Genomic DNA, 12,359 nt, shown 5'->3' with positions numbered 1-12,359 from the left:
ACTGTGCATCTCTACATACATGGGGAACTTAGTCATTAAAATTAGGGTCTATGTATGGATCAAGTCTTTTTTCATTTTTCCTGAAAATGCAGAGGTGCCTCTCTCACTCTCACTGGCTCATCCTGACCCAGTGGCAACCTAGATGCAAGGGTGGCCTTATTAATATTCATCACATGCCCCCTAACAAGGTCAACAGGGCTTGATTTAGCTAGCAAGTCTACTGGCTTCCTGGTCCATCAGACAATCGTCTGCCACATGCCGTCTGGAAAATTCCCCCATTTTCTGGTGAAATTTATGAAGGCGGCAGTGTGCCTCTCTCCTCCCAGCAACCTCTATGATCCCATTCTCCTCTGGTGGATTGCTTGCCTAATGGGGACTGACAGATGGGGCTGAAAATAGCAAGCCTGGCTCCAGTGCCCCAAAAACCCACAGTAGTTGGCCAGCATGCGGCCGTTTTCTCATCTTTTAACTTCTTGCTGCTCATCTTCACTTTCTTTATTCTGTGTGTTAAACTTACATGTTTCCTTTGGCCTCTCTCCTCTTCCCGTTTCTTTTATTCTCTTCACCTTTTGTGTGAATTAAAGTTGATGAAGTGTGCTCACTCGTGCATTTCATAATAGTAAGTTGGCACTGCAGCAGACATTGTGCTCAGCCTTTGTAGCCAGCCACTGATTTCCTTTCATGTGACTTAATGTATGATTTATGACTTGAGGCATGTACTTCCTTTCATTTCAAACAGAACGTTGATACCTATTCAAGTTCATAACCACCATCTCCAGCACCAGTGTTCTTGCTTCCACATTTAATTTGCTGCGGTGCAATTAGCAGAGCTCATGAATAAATCATAGGTGAGTTAGTGGAGTGCAGCAGGATATCCCTGTTATTTTATTGGAGGAGCGCTCATAGACTGGCACTAGAAGGACCAAGGACACTTAACATTTGTGTATATCAGACAGTCACTTCAAACTGAGATTAGCTGAGCAGAAAAACAAGTTTAATCAGGGAAAGGCCTGGCATAGCTGTCCACACCTGTGCTGGTTGGTGAGTTGATCTCCTGACGCATGCTGCGGCCTGACTGGCTGCTTATTCTGACGGTCTCACGTTGGGGCTCAAGGATGTCACGGTATTTGGAAACCATGAGGACAGAGATGAAGTATACCACAGCTAAAGCCAGGAACTGGGCTTGCTTACTGTCATCCTGTAAAGAAGTATCACAAAAATGCCACTTTGTATTCAGAATATGCATTTTGACACAATCCACTGCTGCTGTTTTAAACACTTCTCACAGTATCTTACATACAAAGCATGAAAGTCACAGCGAGTAAGGTAAATATTCTCAACATATTTCTGCATTTGCTTTGTATGCATGTTGATTGTATATTGTGGATTCCATCCCTGCTAACCTGCAGGGTGAAATCCTCTTTTCACACTCACTACCTCACCTTTGTGACAAACACATGTCTGGACTCACCACGTCACGAAACACCACAGCACGGAGTCGATTGATATCCACATCCTGCAGAAGGCGATCGGGGTCCTTGATGGGAGACAGGTTACTAGGGAGAGTCTCTATGGCTGTCTAAAGCAGAGAGACGACAGGACGTGACATGCTACTCCGTTTCATCAAAGCTCACCTTTATGTGTGTTTTTTCCTTTCAGATTATTTTAGGGATTAGAAAAAAGATAACGATCATAGAGCTTAAAAAAATCTGCTGATATGTTGGGTTCAAAGTCAGATTTAGCATCACTGGATGTTCAGATGATACAAAGAACTGTTTGTCCCTCTACGCATGTCACATGAGCACTGGTCAAAGTTTTCTCTCACTGGTGGTTCTCATGCTTTTTTGCCATGAATCACTTCAAAAGCTGGAAAACAGTTCACACCCCACGGGCTGCAATTTTATTTTATCAATAATGAACAAAGACATTTTGATCTGCATTTTATTTTAGTGAATCAAAGATCAGCAGTACAGCATCAAACTCTTGCTTACCCTCCCTACAAAAAACATTTATTCAACTTTAATGGCAATTTAGCTTTTATATAATTCATTTGGATTTGTAAACAAGGAGCATCAAACAGAACAGGGAACTTTAATTCCTAGCAGCTAAGTCAGGAGACTAGCTGCTGCAATATTTTGGACACTTGAGACAGGTCATATGTGGCATCACATCCTACCTTGCTGGTAGCGTTATGCAGGATTTCCTGAGTCTTGTTGTTGAGAATGGAAGACGTATTTCCCCTTTCCCTGTGTCTCTGCCTGCACTCCAGACAATTTCTAACGGCCACACAACACACTGCGCACAAACCCACACACACACACACACACACACACACACACACACACACACACACACACACACACAGTAGATAAATAGGCTAATTTCAGAGTTAAGTGGAAATTAAATGTTAATAAAAGGCACAAACTCTTTGAAACGAATCAGTTATCTCTGATGACTATTTGTTCCAGGCTGTCAGGAAAGATAGCAGGAGTAAAATCAGCAGGCAGATCGATTTCACACTGAAGCCTGTGATGACAAATTGTATGTTTGCACCAAGGACACTGTGTAGTCTGAAGGCTATTTTCTATCCCCCAGAGCACAACTTATGAGTCAGCAATCAAGCAAACACAGGCTCGCCAACACACAAACCCACAGGAACAAACAGGTACAGACACATTTTGACTGACTTTGTGTTTCAAATACTTCATCCAAAACATCTGAACTATGAATCTTACAGCTGTCCACATTTTAGTAACTCTGAATTTAGGCTGTTATTGCCTTTTTATTTAAATATAATTCATCTGATCTCTATTATATGAAATGTCACATGCAAACAGGCACATGGGCAGAGAGCACCTCACAGGGTCCTATGAGACACTAATGACAGACACAAAGGCTAGCATTTGCAAAGAGAACCTGATCAAACTGCAAATGAATCTCTCTGCTGGCTCTGAATCCCAAAAAATTGACTCATTTTTCACCGATAGAAACTGCAGCAAAAGCCTGAACATTCTCCAATCTAGTATACAATTAGCAAACCATTCCTAAATTAATGACCTTTTTATGATTGTCATGGATTAGAGGATTTATCAGAATATGTGAAGAGACTACCGTCATGGTATTTTCCACCTCATTCACCTTTCAGTATACAATCACTACATAAAGATATGTTAATTTAATTGCTACCTCACTGCATTGACTTTTACTCATTCACATCTCTGGCCACAAACATGTGATCACCATCTTACCAAGTCTGAGGCACTGACGCATCAGGCCACCTGAGGACATGTTCTTTTCAGCCTCGATCTCACTGAAGTTGAGGGAGCTTGAGAACACCAAGACATCCACCATGACCATGAGACGGGACAGGAAAGTGATGGCGGTCTCTGAGGACATGCCCTGTGTTGCCTCGATGTTCTCTAAATCAGTCTTGAAGAAGCAACAAGGGAGACTTGATATATGCACATTCTCACTGCCAGCTGTGGTTAAAATGTGATTATTTAAAGGAAACGTGCAAAAAATGTGAAAAGGTAGGCATGTCACATCTATTAATACAGTATAGAATGTGGCTGAATTTTCCACAGAGAAATTTAGGCCAGAAAGTAGGAAACACCATATTTCATAAGTGGTCTAAATAGGGTGTCTAAGAAAGTAGAGCTAGAATTACAAGCAAAAACTGGAGGAGTATTGGATCTGAGTTTAAGTAAATCACACACACACACACACACACACACACACATACGCACACGCACACACAACATGTGGGCAGTACATATGTATTCAGATCTATTTAGTATGAATCAACAGATTCTTTTATAACTATAGTGCAAAATTCACAGAGAGCAAATAAAATAGCGATAGAAGTACTAACCTTGGTACTCTACACAGGCACAAATGGAAAAAAAGAAAGAGAGGGGAAAAAAATAAAATCAAAATCAATTTCAATTCAAGACTGCAAATTAAATCTTATAATTGTACTAGAAAGATCAAAGTAAACAAGAAAGGCACACAGGGAAATTAATTACAAGCATAAGAAACTGTGCCAAAATAATGTCTCAAGCATTAATTATAGCAGGATGAAGCTGAACAAACAAAGCCCCAATCAATAAACACAAACAAGTATTTTTTTTAGCCCCCACAGGTACAAACTGTATCGTTAGAGCATAGACGGAGCAGTTTTAATAAACTACCACTAGATGTCATTATTCCCCTTCACTAAAGTCAGTTTACTTACTGAAGGAGACGTGGCTGCTGAGAGAAGGGGCAAAATCCCTCCACAGGCGATAATGATGTTGTCAACCATTTGCGAGATGAGATGGATGGTGTTGTGGACAAAAATGATGTTCTCATTACTATTAACAAAGTCCATGACCGATTTAGTGGAGTGACTGCAAAGAGAGGTAGGGGAAAAAAACGCGAGCATGTGTTACTCGCTTCTATGAAACACAGGACAATTTACTGCACTGTAAGCAAAGAAACAAAAATATCAGATGAATAAGAATCTAATATCTCTAAAATAGTAATCAAACTTTGTGTTAGTTCTGGTACAGGGGTAGTAAGGGTAAGTATCACTAGGTGCACCATGCTCACCCTCCCTCTCACTGGCTCTCAAGCGCACATAAATCATTTCACACACCTCCTCCAGACATGGACGTCACTCTCCAGTGCAAACAGCAGGTCAGTGAGCAGTCTCTGGTGCATGGCTGACCATTTGAACTCTGGGATGCGGAACATTGTAGTGCGTGGGCCAGGGCTGAACTGACGTCGTTGTTCCTCTGTCATGGGCGTCCCCCTGAAGCCAAGATCCACATGTATGTCCCTTTCCATTTGGGTGATCAGGCGGCCATGCAGACTCTGATTGAAGACCAGTTAATTACTTAAACAAATTAATCTGGAATTACATATACAGTCAGTGAGATTCATGAGATACTGAAACACATTATCTAAGTGTACTTATCTGATCAATAGCTCGCCCAAAATCAGATATAACCCTACTGTCATACTATTAGTTGCAAATGATAAATTGCCAGGTTATACCGAGTCCTCAAATAACCTCTTAACACCTGCGGGTACAGAAAACTCCCCCAAAAACAACAACAAGCCCAGTGGAACCACGAAACCGCTTTAAGATGAATGAGTCAGCAAGGTGCTGCAAAAGCCCTGTTTAAAAAGCAATGGTGATAAATTCAACATGAGCAATTACGCAACAGCAAAAAAAGATTTAAAAATAAACTCTGCTCCCCACAAGCCCTCCATCACAGTGACCCAATCCAAGCAAAAGATCCTGACCTCTGAGAAGGAGCACAGCTCATAAGGGGAGCAATGAATAAATCCCAGGCGATTGCTGCAGAATAATGCTTTGTCTATTTCTACCCTCATGTTGGCTTAGCCAACTATTCCACCAGCCCAGTTTCCTGAGTCTCAGAGGGATGACGCCTGTGTGCACCAGGCCTTCCTGTATCCATTAGAAATGCAGTTGGGGAAAAGAATGATCTCTGTGGGCCTGTTAATATAGAGCTGTTCAAAAGGGCTAACACTTCCCTACAGTGACCTCAGCCTCACTCCTTACTTTCCTCTCTTTTTCCAACTCTGTCACTACCTTTTTTAAAATTCAAGATTATTTCATTTATCAGTTATAATTCCCTCCTGGATAAAAGCTTTCAAATTGGTGGTCATGTCAGTGAACTTTTACCATTTCCTCTATTTAAACTTTTTATTTTTTAAATCTCGAAATATTGGAGAAAACTTATTTTGCTTGAGGGAACTACATGATTTAATTTCACACTAACCTGGGTGGTGGCTGTAGTCTGAATCTTCTTCGTGTCCTTGTCTTTGCCATCATCTGATTTTTCTGTGTCAGAAGTGTTGGTTGTTGCATCTACACCGCTGCTGGTCTTATTAGACACGAGGTCCCCTTCAGATTCAGCTGCCGCTGTCCCCTCGGTGACCTCTAGGTCTTTAGAAGAGGTGTCAGTTTCAGCACCGGGAACAGAGCTGATACCCTCCAGGGCTGTTTGTAGTTCAAATTCATCCTTCTCCAGGATACTGGGTAAAGAGCTGCGTGTCATGTGGACTAAAAGGCTCAGTTCAGTATCGGCACTGTTGTGGACTGGTGGCTCTGGGCTGGGTAGCACCAAAGGCTCATTTGGATTGAGTTCATGCAGTAGCTTGTCCTCAATGCTGCCTGCCACCTTTCCAAACAGGAAGCTGTTGCTGTGAGGGATGCTGTCCTCATCTAGGGTAATGAGAGGAGCTGCATTTTGGTCATCCATGCTGCCTTTTGCCAACAGCACACTGTTAACATTGGTGTTTAGCTTGTCCACAGCAGCACAATAAACATTATCCAACAGGGAATCCACCTCCACCAATGCTCCATTTTCAGATACTCCCAAAGGTTCAGAGGATAGGTCCAGATCATCCAGCTTAACCTCCGTAGCCTCCACCTTTTCAGCCTTGATGTCCACCAGGAGATCATGAACTTCGACCCGGACTCCATCTACCAAACCCTCTGTTCCTTTGAAACCCTCTTCAGACCCTTTACTTTCAGCCAGCAGATTGCGCGAGTCTGAACTCTCATACTCTGTCTCACTCTCAGGTGTCTGGGAGTTATCATCTATTTCTCTGATCTCAATCACACCCTTGATGCCAGAGGCTTGAGCAGACAGACCAGAGATGGTGCTGACCAAACCCTTCTTCCCCTTCTTAATATTCTCCTCTTCCTGACGTTGGTACTCTTCATACATCTTAGCCAAGTACTCTTTATGTGCTTCATATGTCACCTATAAAAAGGTCAGTTTTACAAACAATATCAGCTACACATTTATGATACAGCCAGCTGTGAACTGACAGCGGAGACAAGACTGAATGAATTGCAATGTTTCCACGGACGGCAGAGGTCAGTGTTTCTTCTTTGCTGTACAACACAGCACTCACCTTTGAGTGGGCTATGGAGAGTGTGTCCACCCACACGCGCCATCCTCCCCACTCGTACTTGATTGCATGGTAGAGCAGAATGCGAAAGATGTTGTACACCATCTCCGTGATTTTCTGCTCTTCAGTACTTTTAGGGTTAATGTAGCCAAGAGAAAACATCCAGTCCTGCCAAACGGAACACTGAAGCAAACACCTGCAAAAGGCACATCAGTCAGCTAATACAATCTGCGTAGGGCAAGTATTTAATCCTCTTACCTTTAGTTTTACATTTCTAATTAGGACTGGTGATATAAAATAATTTAAACCAATTAATATTCTGCTTCTTTCCTACATCCTTGTTTCTACCAAAAGAGCACATCATGTTTATTTGACCATTTCTATAATGATTTTATTATTTTATTGCCAATATTAAAAAATGAGCAGAGTACAAAAAACATGAACTTTTTTCTTTATTTTACATCAACAGATTGACACGCCACAGCATTTTGACCTTTTAATTTAGGCTAATTAGTGTTCTTGATTTAGGCCAGAGGTTTCCTAGGGTCGGGAATCTAATTGCTATGTGCACTAAGATAGTGTGCATACGGATATGAGAAGGACAAATTTGAGTGAAAAAGCGAGAAAGAAGAAATGAGCAAGTGCCAAAAACTGTCATAGAAACATCTGCTGGAGAACACATGCACGTCCAAAGATAATTTAGCATTAATTAAAGATGGTAATGTTTAATAGGCTGATACATTAACCAGCAGGATAATTAATGGCGTGGGAGGGCGAAGGTGGCTAGATTCTGCTCACCGTCTGTTCTCTCGGCTGTTGCTGAACAGTTTGATCATATCCGAAAGGAAGAGGCGGCGAACCTCCATCAGCTCTGTGCTGGGGGCAGAGCTCTTCAATAAAGTTGCCACTACCTTGAGAATCACTGATATCACATCCATCCAAACACAAAAAGGTGCAGGTATTATCTATGCTGCTAGATAATCATGTACATTGGAAAGCAAAAGACTGTGACAGAGAACAGGCTCACTTGGGTTCTGAATCTTGACAGTGGAGTCAGGCTCAGGATGGGGTTTGTGAACTACCTGCGTGCACACCTGCTCCGTCAGAATCTGGCGCAGAGGGCGATGAAAAGACGTCAGTCACACATACTGTACATAAAGACCAATGTTGGAGTAATGCTAGCACATTGGAGTGGAAAATGTTTTGTTACCTCGTAAAGAGTGTTGTAGGTCGTCACAGTCACAGTGTTTGTGTGTAGCATGAGCCTCTCTCCCAGGAGAGTAAACAGGCTGTGTGTGTGCATGATCTCCACCTTCCTCCTGTAGATAAACACAATCACACACACAAACACAAACACACACACCGGCATAATGGGAAAGTGGCTTGTTTAGAGCTCCCTAAGCCACTGAAAGGATCAGTGAGTGCCGTCAGCTTGCTTCCCAGTTCTCACCCACAGGGAGCCAGGCTCTGGAGACAAGTGTCAGGAACTGCCTGCTGTCATAAATTGGGGGAATTTTGTTGGAGGTGTGTAAGATAACGAAGTTATCCTGTCACTAGGAAAGGCTCCAAGATGCAACAGAGGCATACCACAGGTGAATTGGTTCAAGAGTGACAAACTGCATGGGCAAAAAGTATAAGGACTGCTGTCATAATGCAAACCTAAAGCTGCTTTACTCTGACTAAAGACAAGTTGGAAATTTCCTAATAAATTTCAAAATCTGTATTTTATAGAGGCTGGCAAATTGGACACTCTGGGAAAGAGAAGCATTTCTCTCAACTGTATAAATATGGAAATTTAGGAGAAAAGGGCAGAGTGATGATGCATAGCATGCTGAGCTTTACAGTCAGTTACCATCACCATAAAGCAGAAGAACAAGCTTTGTTGTCAATGCTTTCATGAATGTAAATCCAGACAATGACACTCTATTTTTTCCCTGAATACACTTTAAATTAACAGTTGAGACAATATTATAAAGAAGGCACACTGTTTAAAATATGGGAATTGGATGTGAGCTATTCAGTGAAAAAAGATTAAATACCCTGCTATTAGAAAGATAAGGAAATTGTACAGCTGTAAGCACATTAAGATCTGAAGCTATAAACCTCCCATTTCATATTCACAAGGATTTTTAAATGTTTAATTTTATGATTACGGTGTGAGCAGTTGAAGTTATTACCAAAAACTGGGATTTGAGTGAAACTTGCACTTGAAAAATTTGCAAATATCTTATATTTGCTTTCTCTCATGCTCTTTTTTCCAGTTTTCTTCTACTGCCTGGGCCCAAAATACAAATTAATTTGTTTATCGGGTTGACCCATCGACCCAGACAGAATAGCAATATCTACCATCACCGTGCTAATGAATATACATAACAAATCAAATTATTATTAAAGACTCATAACCTCAAGAAAATCCTTTTAATTCATTATGAGCTGCACTAGCGCTTATAGGGAACTGCCACTGTGCATTACCTTGTGCGAAAGCTATTAAAGGGCAACGTGAGGATTTAGGCTTTTCAATTGCGCCTGAGGCTTATGCTTGCCATTTCTTTCTATTCAGCAGGCACCAGTAACACTACCTGATGCACCGCTATTGTTAACTCACCACCCGCATATCTTCCCCTGCAACCTGCATTTTAAACCATAAGCTTTCTACCCGTAGGCACTCTCTTTCCCCTCTAATGTGCAGAATACTGATAATATGCTGACATCCTAGTCAGTATTTTATTATTTATTTTACACTGTGAGACGGTAACTTGGGCTTCTTCTACCCTTCTCAAGTGAATTAATGGTTTACGGGCAAATTGCCAAGAATTCAGGTGTTCAACAAGGAAGTGCACCCACATTTGCAAAGCTGGCATCAAGTCAAGAGTTTTTGGCTCTTCCCTGTAGCAGAAACAGATGATACTTCCTCTTTCTCCAAAACCTAATTTAGAATTTTTCTTTTTCTATCTCACCAGCCTATGAAATCTTGAATTGGACATGGGCATGAACAAAACTAAAACCATTTTATATGAGGCATGATTAAAAAAGTTCCAGGACTCTAACCGAAAAAAAAGCCAAGATATCCACCACCTGCCATGCTCCCAGCACTCCTGCTATTTTTAGATCATTCTGGACACCTTTGCTTGGGCAATTGCTTTGCATAGTGGAAATCCTCCACTGTGTAAAAACAGCACCTCTTTAACTTTATTGTGTTTTTGGTTTTGAAGTACACAGGGAGGCAAATCTGGTAAGTAGAGTGAAAATTGTGCTGATGCAAAAAACAAACAAACAAAAAAAAAAAAAACTGCTGTGTGCTCCTGCACTGCACGATGGCATGAAAGCACGCCTCGCCTTTAAACACATTAGATTGGTAGAGTGGAACTTTGGGTTGGTACTGTAGCCTCAATCTGGGGGGTGGAAGTGGGCTGAATTCAATGCACAACCTCAGATGATGAGTATGCTCAAAGATATGCTCCTTACATAATGTGACACATGGAGGCTTTGGCACAGAGGGGATTTTGTCCCCTGATATGAGCAATGGGCCAGTTTAACAAAGAAGTTAAATCAACAGCATGTGACAATAATAGTTATGTAAGCAGTCCAGAGGTGCACAGAAAGTTCATCCTAAAGGGGATTGGATTGAATTTAAATCAAGTAAGAAGTCTCAGGAAATTTTTAAATTGCATATTAGATATTACAACATTACATATTGAGTTTCATTAAGCTTTAGATTAGTCACTATAAAATGCATAAGCGTGTGGAATTACAAAGTTATGTTAACTCACTTATGGCCCAAATGCTTAAGGAAGTACCCAAGGACTTTGAGGGACTGCACGCGAATGCTTTCACTCTTGGAGGCCATGAGCTTGTAGATTACCCTGCAATATAAACAAGCAGTGAAAACGACAGTACATGGTCTTGACAGAGTATAGCCCTGATGATAAAAAGGCTTTGCAGCAGTTAGCTGACAACAACTTCCTCTCAGAATGAATTTACATTAGCATCAAAATCTGCTATAGAAAACACAAGCAATTTCCTTAGAACTCACTTGTAATGCTACACTGTGTGCATTTATATTTTATAGGATCACATCGGGCAAGTTTGATCATCACATACAGTGAAATCAATATGGTAATATTGTTACTTTCCTATGCATATTTTTTCCCTCGTTGAACATATGAATTATTCATGCACCACACGGGCACACAGCATCAGCACAAGCGTTAGGTGCTTAGGTTTATTTTGTGAAATCACCTCTTCATTTTGTGCCTGAACAGCAAAGAGTCTTTCCCTGAGGGGCTTACCGTATTCCATTTCTCTGGTCAAAAGCAGGGATCATAGAGGCTGGATGCTCAGACATGAGGGCCACCACCAGCTGCAGCACATCATGCAGATTCTCGTCCTGCAGTCAATCCAGTGGAGAAAGAAAGTTTTAGAAAAGCAGAGAGCACAGCTTTTCTTCTAAACAAAAAGATTCCTTATTAAGACTAATAAAAGTGCAGTAAAGGCAGAATTTAAACAAACTGCAATCACAGAATACAACTGAGGCTCTGATACAAGATTTAAAAAAATCAGTACGAGAGCAGGGACCAGTTTTTGCACATCAGAAATTGCAACGTCAGTTAGATATAAACTAATTTGGCAGTTAAAGTGTTAAAATAAAAACAAACCGCTTCTAGATGAGCAATTATGAAAATGCACTGTGACCTCGAAGCTTAGAGCAGCAAAGTGATACAATAACACACTGAATTAATTTACTAGGAGCCGAGAGTCTCAGAGGTACCTCATGCATTGTTAACAAGTAGTTGAGGATGCTCTGTAGCTCATCCTCCTTCACACCTCGGTCCTGAAAGAGCGCAAAGAAAATTAAATATTAGAGAGGCTGAAAAAAGGCTTCAGAGCTTTTATGATTTTCCATCGATTCGTTTGAAATTGCTTGAGGTGAAACACAAGAGTTTTGGCATCCTCAGTGTCAATTTTCATTGTTGTACTCTGAACGGGTTTACGATCGATGCACCTCGTTTCTGCAACAAAACCGTATTGAACAGACAGATAACTCCAAACTTGATTTCTACTCTGTGTTAAAATTTGATATGTCTTCTTCCCTGCCCCTGGATGCGAGCACGATAATTAACTGCAGAAACATAATATCATAGGATGTAAGCAGCAACATGTCAACTTACCTGCGTGCAATAAAGAAAAACTAGCTGAAGCAAAGACAAACAGCAATTTGTAAAATTGAAACTCACAAATATATCTTCACGCAATGATGAAATAATTATTAAAACTGTCTTCTTTTTTTTTTTTTACTGAATCCATTAAACTTTTCATGCCCAGCTAGTTTCCTGAATTTATTAAGGAGCAGGCCAGGATAACATTATAGGATAACAGAGGAGCGATCTCCATATTTTCTCAGTGCAGCCGTGTGAGGAGCTATGAGGCAC

General features: G+C 41.1%; 1 protein-coding gene across 5 annotated transcripts in view; it reads right to left on the bottom strand.

Moving 5' to 3' along the window:
- Positions 1–12,359, bottom strand: part of nbeab (neurobeachin b) — a 210,689-nt gene that overhangs the window by 122,183 nt on the left and 76,147 nt on the right. For 2 of the 5 annotated variants that reach the window (XM_076873355.1, XM_076873354.1), the window contains exons 15-28: positions 11,699–11,761; positions 11,220–11,317; positions 10,701–10,793; positions 8,141–8,249; positions 7,958–8,039; positions 7,729–7,852; positions 6,934–7,126; positions 5,790–6,779; positions 4,637–4,854; positions 4,217–4,388; positions 3,249–3,429; positions 2,177–2,295; positions 1,472–1,579; positions 1,030–1,198 (exon numbers count right to left, since the gene is read on the bottom strand). In XM_076873355.1, the coding sequence (XP_076729470.1) occupies positions 1,030–1,198; positions 1,472–1,579; positions 2,177–2,295; positions 3,249–3,429; positions 4,217–4,388; positions 4,637–4,854; positions 5,790–6,779; positions 6,934–7,126; positions 7,729–7,852; positions 7,958–8,039; positions 8,141–8,249; positions 10,701–10,793; positions 11,220–11,317; positions 11,699–11,761 (2,719 nt within the window). Of the gene's footprint in view, positions 1–1,029; positions 1,199–1,471; positions 1,580–2,176; positions 2,296–3,248; positions 3,430–4,216; positions 4,389–4,636; positions 4,855–5,789; positions 6,780–6,933; positions 7,127–7,728; positions 7,853–7,957; positions 8,040–8,140; positions 8,250–10,700; positions 10,794–11,219; positions 11,318–11,698; positions 11,762–12,359 lie in introns of those variants that run through there. The other 3 variants (XM_014410085.3, XM_012921638.4, XM_014410087.3) reach the window with 2 other exon arrangements.

The sequence above is a fragment of the Maylandia zebra genome, linkage group LG14 (genome assembly GCF_041146795.1).
Source record: "Maylandia zebra isolate NMK-2024a linkage group LG14, Mzebra_GT3a, whole genome shotgun sequence".
NCBI classification, from domain to species: Eukaryota; Metazoa; Chordata; class Actinopteri; order Cichliformes; family Cichlidae; genus Maylandia; species Maylandia zebra.
This window is presented reverse-complemented; position numbering and strand designations above follow the sequence as displayed.